This window comes from Scyliorhinus canicula, chromosome 4 (genome assembly GCF_902713615.1).
Source record: "Scyliorhinus canicula chromosome 4, sScyCan1.1, whole genome shotgun sequence".
NCBI classification, from domain to species: domain Eukaryota; kingdom Metazoa; phylum Chordata; class Chondrichthyes; order Carcharhiniformes; family Scyliorhinidae; genus Scyliorhinus; species Scyliorhinus canicula.
The window spans coordinates 29,148,804-29,162,786 of NC_052149.1; the positions used below are offsets into that span (position 1 = coordinate 29,148,804).

General features: G+C 40.8%; 1 protein-coding gene across 5 annotated transcripts in view; it reads left to right on the forward strand.

The window, feature by feature from the left end:
• LOC119964448 (glycogen debranching enzyme-like) overlaps positions 1-13,983 on the forward strand; it is a 140,261-nt gene that overhangs the window by 21,863 nt on the left and 104,415 nt on the right. For all 5 annotated transcript variants that reach the window (XM_038793948.1, XM_038793949.1, XM_038793945.1 and 2 more), the window contains 2 exons: positions 411-580; positions 12,476-12,679. In XM_038793948.1, coding sequence (XP_038649876.1) covers positions 411-580; positions 12,476-12,679 — 374 coding nt within the window. The remainder of the gene's footprint in view (positions 1-410; positions 581-12,475; positions 12,680-13,983) is intronic.

Consider the following 13,983-nt stretch of genomic DNA (forward strand, 5'->3'; position numbering starts at 1 on the left):
TGACTGCAGTATAGGAACCTTTCTTAGTCTTTAGAATGAGGAATTCTTATTCAGAGATGCACATCATGATGGGGAGAATGAATAAAAGAATTTCTAATATAATGGAAAGCATCACAAAGTAGCTTTAAGTGCACAGTCTTAATTTTTCGAAAAACTGCATTGTAGTGATACGTTGATGTCTACATATGCTTCAATGCCAATACATTTTTCAGAAGCAGCATTATATTTCAAATGTCATACAAGGGTGAATGTGTGTTGTGTGGATTAGGTGGAGGTGGGATGATGAAATAGGAGTATGAATGGAACTATGCATATTTATTTGATTTTACTGGAACATAATAACATTGCAATTCCAACAACTGAGGAAACATGGAATGACTGCATATCTTTTGTGTTGTTTATTTTTAAAGAAATAATCAGAAGATTAGTACGGGCTTTATAGTTGTAGATCCTATTCTACACGTTGGACATAGCAATCACATTCTGCCACTGGATTGCATTTGTGCACAGACTTTCTTATCCAAATGTTTGGGACCATTGGATGAATGGGAGGACCGGCTGAACGTTGCCAGACAGTCAGGTAATGAGGACCAATTAATGTACAAATTCTAAATCTTTAGTATTGTGGAAAAATATATTTAATGTTAAGTTGTTTATTTAACCTGTATAGACAACCAGATAACAGACCATAAAGTGCATTACAATATTAACAACCAATTGAAAGCCATATTTCGAAACATACATAGAAAATCGAAGCAGGAGAAGGCCTTTCGAGCCTGCTCCGCCGTTCATTATGATCATGACTGATATCCAAGTTCAATACCCTGAACCCGCCTTCCCCTCCCCGTATCCTTCGATCCCTTTTAGCCCCAAGAACTAATTCCTAATTCCTTCTTGAAATTACACAATGTTTTTGCCTCAACTACTTTCTGTGTGAATTCCAAAATCTGTTTTCATATGTGCAAATGCTTCTCAAAATTACTTTTCTAACTATTGGACAAGATACAGGGGAAGAAACTTGTCTTCCAACAAGAGATCCTTACAACAAGAGATACTTGCTATTTGCGGGAGATATGTGTTTTCCTGCCCCTCGCTCTCCCTTTCCAAATGTTCACCAATTACCCTTCTCCCTTGTATACTTATAAGCTGCTGTTAATGACATAGTTATGGTCAGCATTCCTCTGAATTGTCCTCTAATTTCTTCTAAGCTGCAAATACACCATTCAAGTTCCTTGAAACCTCACTTTTTAAAAAACTTGAGACATCCTTTGTTTTTCATTCACATGGATTCCTTGCCTTCCAATTCCCCCTGTCTTCTTGGCTTTCAAAACACGTTTTCTTGATTTCACTCATCGCTTGCTCTTTGGTATTTTGTAATATTGATCCCAGACCTTCACTGAGGATTTGCAATAATGACAAATGCTAATGCAAAGAGGTTTAAAGTAAGGGGAAGCAAAATAGAGTTCCAATACTGCATTAATGGTGATGGATAATAAGCTGTACAGGGTTACCAACTTTTTAATGTGTGTTTAAAATAATACTGTGGCTCTTTTGAAGTCAATATTTGTCAAATTTGTGAAAAGATCAGATGTGATTTTGAACACCATAGGCAGCAGCAACAGGTGAAATTGTGGATGTGTGGAGGAACAGTACCTTGCAACATTCGGAATGCTGTATTCCAGTCTGTATTCCAGTTTGCATGTATTCCAGTTTGCATGTGTTCATGCAAAGTTTTGAGATCATAATCTCTGCTCATTAGTCAATGATTACTTGATATTTGACTGTGGTTTAGGAAATGTGCTGAGGGTGGAATAGAGTCAGGAGGTGCTATATGCTGTCATTGTGTGTAGAGATCCCATCTATTCAAAACCTGACAAACAAGTCCATGAGGTGAAAAATCCGAACAGTTCCAAAGAAAATCATGTCAATGCTTCAAAAAGCAGAATACCTTTTACAGCTGTAGTGGTGTTGAATTTATTATTGAAGATACAACTTGTTTGTGAGAATGAACAATTAAAATGGAGGCCCATTTCTCAGCTGAGAATTCCCACCACTCTAATAGATAGGCCCTTTAACCAACCTCGCATTCCACCCGCAAGCCTTGTGATTCAAAGATTTCTGCCGCCAACAGCATGATCCCACCATTAGACACATCTCCCACACTTTCCATTTTGGTGTTTTAAAGGATGGTTCCCCCTCTGACGCTCTTGTCGACTCATCACTGATCCGTACTCACGTTTCCATACAAGAGCCCGTTCACTTTGCCCAATGCCACCGTCCAAGGACCTAAAAACTCCCCCCAAAGTGAGATAGCGATTTAGTATGGCTATAGAACACCTTGGAAGACCCCGCACAAGGTCTCTGTGTGAAGTTTCAACTTCCAATGGGCTCTTCTCCTGTATCCGATCCCTCAAAAAAAAAAAGTGTCCATCTCTGTGTTAGTCAGAGACTTTGGATGGCCCCAACTTACTGACCTGGATCGATGTTACCCAGGAAACATTGGAGAGGAAAATGCCATGCCTAAGTCCTGGGCTACTATGCAACTGATGATCCTGTTGACTACCACAGGTCAAGGAGTATTCTCCATGTTGAACGTCACTTGGAAGAAAGGCACAGAATACGTTCTCGTGTGAATTACAGTGTCCATCGCCATAAATGATTCTGTGAGCACCACGATTGATCGAAGTAATCATGTTGACAATGTCACTGCCAGACCGGGCCAGCAACGGGTAGTCAGAGAACCAATATGAAGGAAAATCCTACTTTACCTCTTCCTTACCAAACTACCTGCCGCAGGTACATCGGTCCATCATAGTATCGGTAGGAGTGATCACTACACAGTCCTCCGAAAGAAAATCACAGCTTCATTCTGAGGACTTCTTTCGTTGTGTTGTGTGGCACTGCCACCTTTTACTGTTTGGGATAAAGTTAGAACAGATTTAGTCCTTCAAAACTGGGCATCGATGAGGCATTGTGGGCTACCAGCAAAACAAATCCCATCTTACATTGCGCTAACGTTAGTGTCAAGCCAAGGGATTGATAGATAGTTCAATGAGGAGTGTGGTAGAGCTTGTCAGGCGAAAATGAGATGCTAACCTCATGACATTATAATCAGAACTACATGCATGTTAAAACAGATGTCAGTCGTAAATCAATTTGATTCACTCCAAATGATTCATGAAACAACCGAGTACACTGGATGTATTGTTTGGAAAACAAGGTAGTTTTAAGGGATTTATGTTTCTATTGGTGAACGGTAAAAATAAGCTATCATTTTATGTGGGTTTAATGTAATGCTTCTGTGCCCGGAGGGGCAAAACAAATAGCTAGATTAATGCTGGACAGAGGTGTTTGTATATGTGTGGTGTTGGTTCAGTTCCAACTGTGTCTCTATTGTGCTCAGAGGGGACTGCGGCATGAAGAATAAATAGTAGTAGCAGGGTTGTTGCTTAGTAATAGGAGACAACCTTCCTTTGTTCTTAGTTTTAAATGGAAACCACAGCCGTTGGACCCAGGTCATTAAGGAGCCCTCCATTCTTCCAGGAGAAGCTGGACAGGACAGGATTTGCAAAATGTAAGCTTCCTAAGGAACAAGATACAGTCCAGCTAACCAGGGAATTGGGACAGAAAGTCTGGAGTTAAGTGAACAGAGACCATGGTATTGTTCAGAAGAATTCAAGTAATTTGTGACTGATGCAAGGGTTATAAGAGGATATGGAGCTGAGACATGGGGATGAAGTTGAGATGCAGATCAGCTATGATCGCAATAGAGCCCACAACTGGTCTACTCCTATTCCTGCGTTCCATATGGTCATTTGGATAAATCAGCTATAGAACTATTACACCTGGAAGGTTAGGAACAGGAGAAAGCCATTTGGCCCCTCCTGGATTAACTTGTTCATTTATTGAGATTCTCACTTTTTATCAGTGCCCATTAATTCTATATTGTTGTTTATCCAGTTTGCAGACATTCTCTTTTTTTCCCCCAGTGGCGAACAAACACTTAAATCTAATCAGTAACATTTGCACTACACCTGTGCCATACACGTGCCAGGTAATGACCATCACCAAAAAGAGAGATTCAAATCATCGCCCCTCGACATTCAATAGCATTACTATCACTTAATCCCCTCTATCAACATCCGTTGACCAGAAACTGAACTGTATTAGTCATATAAATACTGTGGAGATAAGAGCAGGTCAGAGAATAGGAATCCTGCAGTGATTAACTCATCTCCTGATTCCGCAAAGCCTGACCTCCACCTACAAGGTACAAATCAGAATGGAATACTCCTCACTTGCATGCCCAGAGAGCGGAAGACAATGGCGAACCATCACTGACAAGAATTGCCAACAAAACGGCCCATGAAGAGGCATCAGCAGACAGGACCTGTCTTTGAGCAGAACACATACTATACCATGCCATGGTATCTGTATACATCTTGGCTTCTGTGTCCATGTCCAACTGTTTCCCACATTCCACTCTTGTTGATCAATTAGTCAAAATGTCTTTCTCAAATGTGTAAAGTGACATTTAAAAAAGAAAGTATATAAATTGTTTTCCATTCCGAATGAGGATGGAAAACTTGGGTTCACTTTATGCCATAGGTACAAAATAATGGGAAGCCAATGGGCAACCTGTATAAAAAGCATACTTTTTGTAAAATTGCCCAAAGGTTTACAGAATATTCTTAAAGAAATTACTAAACAAAATGATTTGTTTTTTCTTTAATATATTTTTATTAGGTTTTTCAATTTGTTTACAATTAACGCAACCAAGTTTTTAAAAAAAGTAATTATCAGGGCAAAGCAGGTACAGTACAGATCAAGAATTATTGCAAATATAGGAACGAGCAAGACAGGACAAATTTAGAACAGTCTACTTAAGGAACCAGTGTCTCTAGTTTAATATTAGGTCAATCCAATAATAGATTAACATATTAAGGGGGATAGGAGGATAAGGCCATATAAGTACAAAAGGATAACAGTTCAGGTCGCACACCCTCATGTAGTGCGAGATCAAACTAACAAAAATGGAATGGTTTATGGAAAACCCAACAGTCAGACATGGTGAAGCCTTTAAATTTAAGACCGGGATCCCATGCTTTACGGAATGCATCAGATTTAAAATAGATTGCAAAAGTCAGGAATTCTATAGAACCATTGAAGAATGGTTCTATGGAACTCCTGACTTCTGTAATCCATTTTAATTATGGAATACATTTCATAATTAGTTTATGCCAGTTTTGAATTGAAGGGTATTTGTTTCTAATCACGGAGCATACGATGTTCTTACAAGTTGCAAAAGCCATGATATTGTGCAGCCTTTTTTCATTATCACAGTGATTCTCCCATCTGGAATACCCAGAATTAGGAACATAGAATTAAATTTTAAGGCTCTATCAAAGATCCCCTCCAGCTCTCTGACTACATAAAATCGTAGCACAGGCCCATACACAGTGTGGTTACCCTCGACTAACAGCATATTGAGGCTACAGCAGGATCAAACCTGTGTTTAAGACTAGTCATGATATGCAAGCGGTGCAATATCTTGAACTGGGCGGGTCTCCTTCATTTTATTGCAAATAAACATTTTACTGGCACAATCCCATATACTACCCCAGGATACCTTATCAATATTTGTTGCCAAGTCCTTTTCCCAAAACAGCAAGGCACCCAATGTGCTAATACAGGATCTAGAACTTAAAGTATCATAAAACCTGGTAATGAACTGTTCAGGCTCCACAGAATTCAGGATTTAATTCCACTGGGGACGCAAGATTTGTCTTATTAACGATAAAGTTTCCAACTAATTCTACAAATTCTACATTCTACAAATATATAAAACAAAAAAGAGTGGCTAAGGTAAATATTGGTCCTTTAGAGGATGAGAAGGGAGATTTAATAATGGGAGATGAGGAAATGGCTGAGGAGCTGAACAGGTTTTTTGGGTCAGTCTTCACAATGGAAGACACAAATAACATGCCAGTGACTGATAGAAATGAGACTATGACAACTGAGGACCTTGAGATGATTGTTATCACGAAGTTAGTAATGATGGGCAAGCTAATGAAGCTAAAGGTAGACAAGTCTACTGGCCCTGATGGAATGCGTCCCAGAGTGCTAAAAGAGATGGCTAGGGAAATTGCAAATGCACTAGTGATAATTTACCAAAATTCACTAGACTCTGGGGTGGTCCCAGCAGATTGGAAATTAGCAAACGTGACACCACTGTTTAAAAAAGGAGGTAGGCAGAAAGTGGGTAATTATAGGCCATTTAGCTTAACTTCGGTAGTAGGGAAGATGCTGGAATCTATCATCAAGGAAGAAATAGCGAGGCATCTGGATGGAAATTGTCCCATTGGGCAGACAGAGCATGGGTTCATAAAAGGCAGGTCGTGCCTAACTAATTTAGTGGAATTTTTTGAGGACATTACCAGTGTGGTAGATAACGGGGAGCCAATGGATGTGGTATATCTGGATTTCCAAAAAGCTTTTGACAAGATGCCACACAAAAGATTGTTGCATGAGATGAAGATGCATGGCATTAAGGGTAAAAGTAGTAGCATGGATAGAGGATTGGTTAATTAATAGAAAGCAAAGAGTGGGGATTCATGGGTGTTTCTCTGGTTGGCAATCAGGAGCTAATGGTGTCCCTCGGGGATCAGTGTTGGGCTCACAATTGTTCACAGTTTACATAGATGATTTGGAGTTGGGGACCAAGTGCAATGTGTCCAAGTTTGCAGATAACACAAAGATGAGTGGTAAAGCAAAAAGTGCAGAGGATACCAGAAGTCTGCAGAGGGATTTGGATAGGTTAAGTGAATGGGCTAGGGTCTGGCAGATGGAATACAACGTTGACAAATGTGAGGTTATCTATTTTGGTAGGAATGACAGCAAAAGGGATTATTATTTAAATGATAAAATATTAAAACATGCTGCTGTGCAGAGAGACCTGGGTGGGCTAATGCATATGTCGCAAAAAGTTGGTTTACAGATGCACAGATGATTAAGAAGGCAAATGGAGTTTTGTCCTTCATTGCTAGAGGGATGGAGTTTAAGACTAGGGAGGTTATGCTGCAACTGTATAAGGTGTTAGTGAGGCCACACCTGGAGTATTGTGTTCAGTTTTGGTCTCCTTACCTGAGAAAGGATGTACTGGCGCTGGAGGGTGTGCAGAGGAGATTCACTAGGTTAACCCAGAGCTGAAGGGGTTGGATTACGAGGAGAGGTTGAGTAGACTGGGACTGTACTCTTTGGAATTTAGAAGAATGAGTGGGGATCTTATAGAAACATATAAAATTATGAAGGGAATAGATAGGATAGATGCGGGCAGGTTGTTTCCACTGGAGGGTGAAAGCAGAACTCGGGGGCATAGCCTCAAAATAAGGGGAAGTAGATTTAGGACTGAGTTTAGGAGGAACTTCTTCACCCAAAGGGTTGTGAATCTATGGAATTCCTTGCCCAGTGAAGCAGTTGAGGCTCATTCATTAAATGTTTTTAAGATAAAGGTAGATAGTTTTTTGAAGAATAAAGGGATTAAGGGTTATGGTGTTTGGGCCGGAAAGTGGAGCTGAGTCCAAAAAATATCAGCCATGATCTCATTGAATGGTGGAGCAGGCTTGAGGGGCCAGATGACCTACTCCTGCTCTTAGTTCTTATGTTCTTAATAAATACTTAAAAATGGATTGTCTTGGGATATCAAGTTGTTGGCATTGCTGCTAAAAGAATGACTAGGAAGTATCTCTGAACATGATTCCTGCCCTACAAATGCCTCTATCCCTCAATGTATCAAACCCATGGTTTATTATTCTGGGTGGGAAATCTGGATAGACCTAGATGGGGAGAGAACAGAAGTCAGTTTAGATCTTCTATCTGGCGGACCAAATTTCACGCTCTTAAGAGCATTAATAATAAAGGATTATAATGTTTAGCAGAACCTGCCTTAATGTCTCCATAAATAACAAGACCTGCTAAGGGTAGGCTGACTGGTCTGCTTCAGTGTTGAGCCAAATGGATGAAGGGTCTTTCCTAACCCAATCCCTTGTGAGGTGAGAAGCTTGTTGATACTTAATATTTGGGATACCCAGACTTCCCCGAGCCCCAGGGAGCTGAAGCTTAGTCAACTTTAGATGAAGCTTCTTCTTCCAGATAAACAAACTGATCCTATATATTCTTTTTAGAATCTGGGAGTGTGCAAGTATCCAAATAGTGTGGTTTTTCTGCTTTAAAACTCCAGCTGACAACAATATGGTTAACAGCTGCAGGGGGGCCAGCAATCTTGGCACCACATCCATTTTATTCAGGGCAATCCTACCCAGCCATGAGACAAGCAGGGGTGAACAATGAGCCAAGTCCCACCTAACTGAAGCAATCAACTGTGGGAAATCTGTCTCCTACAACTGCCTGAAAGAATGGGTAGTTGTGACCCCAGAAGGAACCATCTGAAGCGACTTACCCCTCAGCATAGCCTCCAATTTAGTAAAATTGACCTTCTAATGGTTTGTTTTTCTGATTTTGCTAATAGACAGGCTGCATTTTTCATGAGTAAAGCGATGCACGTACAAACACTCTGGTAGAAATTCTCTCAAAACATTCCTCCGTGTGGTCTCCGGTGAGAACTGAAGTGTGAATCCTGCCGGGTGGTTGGTCGCAATCCCGTTTGCAATCCACCCATACATAGAAATGTCTTTGAAGGGGGTGTCGAGTTTTGCACTGGCACTGAGAGGGGTATGACCTACACACGCTGGAAAGCCCAGCTTCACAGAGAAAATAGCGCCCTGATCTCTAGTGCAGTTAACGCCTCCCCAACATTGCAGGCATCGGTGCTTCGGTTTCGCCCACCATCCTTGCCAGAACCAGTTCTCCCTCAAAAACAAATTGCTGCCATCAGGGCCCTGCCGGGTCTTCCTTCAGAACCCCCACCCCCAAATCGCTGGTTTCAACAAGCCTACACCTCACCCCAGGTGAACGACATCCTGCTATGAGGATTTCCAAAGTCGCCCCATCCTCTTCCTTCAAGCCCCACCCCTCAGCAGTGCCAACCTGGCATGACGCCCTGACAATGCCAATCTGGCAGTGCTAGGTTGGTGCCATGGGCAGAGCAATGTCCCTGACTACATGGGGGCACCAACCTCTGTCCTCCAAGTCCCCCCCGGCGTGGTCATCGCCTGGCATGGGCACCATGTCTGGTCTCTGGTGGTGGAGAGTGTTATATTCCTTGTCATATTCTCCAAGATAACCAGATATGTAACGTTGACAAAGAATATAAAACTAAGTAGTTTAAATCAAAACTAATTTATTTGACACTACTAAACTTGATTAGGTTTGTGCACTTTACTGAGTAACAGACAATAAAATAATAATATTGAACCTGTAATACAGTAATCAATATTCTCGCTCTAACTTAAACTACACTATAACTTAACCTCATGCTATCCTTCTACAATGAAATCTCCCTCAGTTTCTCTCTCAACTTCTCATCAGCTTCTCTCAGAATTCCTGGAATCGCAGCCTTGTATATGATCACTTAGTAACACCATCTAGTGTTGAGTCACATATAGTCTCTCCTGTTAACCCTTTACTACACTTGTACTATACATATCATTACAGAGACCAATAATGATTCCTGCTGACTTCACACTCCGTTGGCAGGGGGAAGAATACTGGGAGTTGGGAGAATTCGGCCTCCAATCGACCCAGTATTTTTAAATGGTCATTTAAATATACCATTCTGGGTGTGAACCAGATTACATCAGTGGCAACGGGCTAGGAGCTCCGTGCACTCTCCAGTGGCTGCCGCAAACCCTGCTCATCTGTTGTTCTCCTGGTGTAGTGGGATGTGCACCGGCTGCAACGCGGCAGTTGAACTGCCCCCTCCAAATGTAGCAACTGCTGCAGTACAGACCTCTCCTGCTTGACTCAAAACTACCGCAATTCTGTTCTTAAATGAGCTGAGCAAATAACTGATTTAGTTACAAAACAAGGTGATACATTTTCAAGAAAAACTTGCAACAATTCACTACCAAAGACATGCACATGGTATTTGAATTGTTGCTATAAGCATCCAACGCTACTTGACTCAACCAGAGCAATAAAGTGGGCAGTCGTACTTTTTTGCAATTAGGGTCATGGTTCACCTGGGCAGCATTTAAATTTCCCAAGAGTATTGCTACACAATGTCTGATGTCCTTCAACTGTGCAATACAACATATTAACTGAAATACTTGGTTTGAGGCAAATAAATCATTTATTTTAGCAATCATTACCTCCAAACCAAACAAGATGGAACTTCTAAGCAGGCACCTGTAATAACCCCTACAAATAGGAGATGACTTTTTATTTTACTTTCTCATACCCGTTCAAATATTTACTTTTTGAGGTTGAACTGCTATCGCTATAAAATCAGAACAAAGGAAGGATAGTTGCGATTTATGAGAGTGTTGATCAGCTATCAAACAACCTAAAATTAGATGGGTGAAAAATAAATTGGATGTCAAACATAGGTAGGGACTGCATTTGCTTTGGATTACGATTTGGGCCCTGTATCTATGTTAGCAGAATTGCATCTGAATTAATTTAAACAACCAACTTTATTCCAAGTAAGAAGCATTACTGGACTGTTGGTTAACATTCCTTTCCTGCAAAGAATGCTTCTGAAGTGCCCTTTCCCTAAGAGATTCTGAAAAGTACAACAATCAACTATTTTGTTTCTAAAAGTCATAACATACTGTGGATGCTGTATTGGAAAAAATATGATTGTTGAATGCAGATGCTGACAAGTATGCTTTTCCAACATGGCCCACAAACAATTGTTGGGCTGATATAGTAATAATATAATGTAAATTGTGCGTCAAGTGCCAGTCGAGCTTTGTACAAAGGTATGCATGCAAAAACAAATCTGAAATAATTACACAAGTCTTGCATTGTTGCAAATGTCAACTAATTAAAGTATATCCAGGAAATTAGGATTGAGGTGTAGGGCATTGGTCCTATAGGCTTTTTAAGCTACAATAAATGGAAATGGTTTAATATATAAATGGAAATGGTTTAATATAGCAGGGTAGCATGGTGGTTAGCATAAATGCTTCACAGCTCCAGGGTCCCAGGTTCGATTCCCGGCTGGGTCACTGTTTGTGTGGAGTCTGCACGTCCTCCCCCTGTGTGCGTGGGTTTCCTCCGGGTGCTCCGATTTCCTCCCACAGTCCAAAGATGTGCGGGTGAGGTGGATTGGCCATGCTAAATTGCCCGTAGTGTCCTAATAAAAGTAAGGTTAAGGGGGGGTTGTTGGGTTACGGGTATAGGGTGGATACGTGGGTTTGAGTAGGGTGATCATGGCTCGGCACAACATTGAGGGCCGAAGGGCCTGTTCTGTGCTGTACTGTTCTATGTTCTATGTTCTATATGAACGTAATAAATTACCATGGTGACTGTCACAATAAGAGCTCAGTACTGTAACAGTAACTTTTGTGTGACTCTGGTCCAAGTGGATTTCAACAGCATAGCTGAGTATATATTCATTCATAATAGTATTGGTTAAACAACTGTTTTACAGTATTACATTAATTGACAGGCACTGATGCAAACTTCCTGTAAACTGTAGATTTTGAGTTTGCCTTATAACAATCTACAAACAACATGGACTTTCGACTGTCCTGACTGCCCTCTTAGCCCCCCCCCCCCGCCTCTGAATACCTGCCTTTAATTTTTTTCACCCACCTCTGGCTGCATGTGCACACCCCTGTTTTTATCTTCTAATTATTTTTCCCAATTGACGCCAGCTACCAAGCTATGGTTTCACAACTAATCCTCTGCCTTCATCGATCTTACTTATGTCTTGTGGAATGTGTTGGCTGTACAAGTGTCTGGTTTCCAAATAAAGCTTGTCGACTGTAAGACCAGCTAGTGCACTTCAACAACAGTAATAACGTACATTTACATAGCAACTTTGATATAATGAAACATGCTGAGGCACTCCGCAAAGGCATTATAAAATATGACACAGAGCCACGTAATATATGTCATGTCGGATGATCAAAAGCTGGGTCAAAGAAGTAGGTTTTAAGGATGTCTTAAAGGAGAAAAGTGAGGCAGGAAATTACGGCAAAGAGATTTCCGAGCTAGATGCCTGGATGATTGAAGGCACGGCTGCCAATGACGAAACAATTAAAATCAACAAGGACAATTTAACTTGTAAATTAAGGAGGTCTTTTAGGGTAATGATTCGTAGTCGTATAACCCCTCAACCTTCTACAGGTGAAATAGAAGCCAGGTTTATGCAACCTTACCTCATAATTTAACAGGCCTGAAAAGTGCTGTATAAATGCAAAATCTTTCTTTGTTGTATAAAAACTCAATGTGCAATTTTGCCCAATCAAACATCGGTTTAGTTCTGAAATTGTTATTACAGACTTAAGTGCTACATTAATTTATTTGAACACATAAATGCATACTAACTACTTTTTCTTTTCAATAGGCTATAACATGATACATTTCACTCCATTACAAACTCTTGGACTGTCCAGATCATGCTATTCCTTAGCAGACCAGTTGGAACTAAACCCTGACTTTTCTCGGCCCAATAAAACTCAGACTTGGAGTGATATTGCGAGGCTAGTGGAAAAGCTAAAGAAGGAGTGGAATATGCTCTGCATTACAGACGTGGTCTACAATCATACAGGTACTGAATTAATGAAAAATTCCAGTGATATTATAAAAACTACACGTGTGTTAGGTTGAGGGAGAAAAGAGAACCAATTAAGTCAGGTCAGACATAGCTGCGAGTTTTAGAAATCAGATTGCCCCGCATGTATAACTATCAATCAATATTGTTTTAATATTGTCTAAACTGTGCAACGGTGCACAGGTAAATGCTACTTCATTATAACTATTGAGCAAAGGCCAAGCTTGCCTATAAAGTCATCTAAGGGATCAAAGCTGTTTTCCCTCCCATTATTCTGGCCAGGAGTTTATATTATAGACTCGGACTCAGAATTTACATTGCAGAAAGAGGCCATTCGACCCATCGAGTCTGCCCCGGCCCATGGAAAGATCACCCTAACTAAGCCCACACCTTCACCCATCACCGTAACCCAGTAACCCCATCTAATCTTTTTGGACACAAGGGCAATTTGGCATGGCCAATCCACCTAACCTGCACATCTTTGGATTGTGGGAGGAAACCGGAGCACCCGGAGGAAACCCACGCAGACACAGAGAGAACGTGCAGACTCCGCACAGACAGTGACCCAAGCCGGAATCGAACCTAGGACCCTGGAGCTGTGAAGCAATTGTGCTAACTACAATGCTACCATGCTGCCCTAAATTATGCTGTAATTCCATAGATTTCATTTTGTTCACAGGCATTTCCTCAGAGATTTTGGCAAGTTGTGGATTATAATAACATCAAGAACATATATTTATAAAGCATCTTTTAAGATAATGTAACTTGCTGCGGCGCTTTAATGGAGCATTATAAAATAGTACGGCACAAAGCCATAAAAGATGATGATGGGTCAGATGACCAAAGACATAATCGAACCTAGGACCCTGGAGCTGTGAAGCAATTGTGCTAACTACAATGCTACCATGCTTCCCTAAATTATGCTGTAATTCCATAGATTTCATTTTGTTCACAGGCATTGCCTCAGAGATTTTGGCAAGTTGTGGATTATAATAACATCAAGAACATATATTTATAAAGCATCTTTTAAGATAATGTAACTTGCTGCGGCGCTTTAATGGAGCATTATAAAATAGTATGGCACAAAGCCATAAAAGATGATGATGGGTCAGATGACCAAAGACATAAGGGGTGTCTGAAAGGTGGTATCTGAGATCGAGAGGCTGAAAGGTGGAACAAGGGTACTCCTGCTTAGGATCTAGTCAGCTGAAGGTATGGCCACTAGTGGTGGAATGATTGGAATCCAGGATGTGCAAGAGGCAAAAGTCAGAGCAGTGCAGATATCATGAAAGATTTGTGGA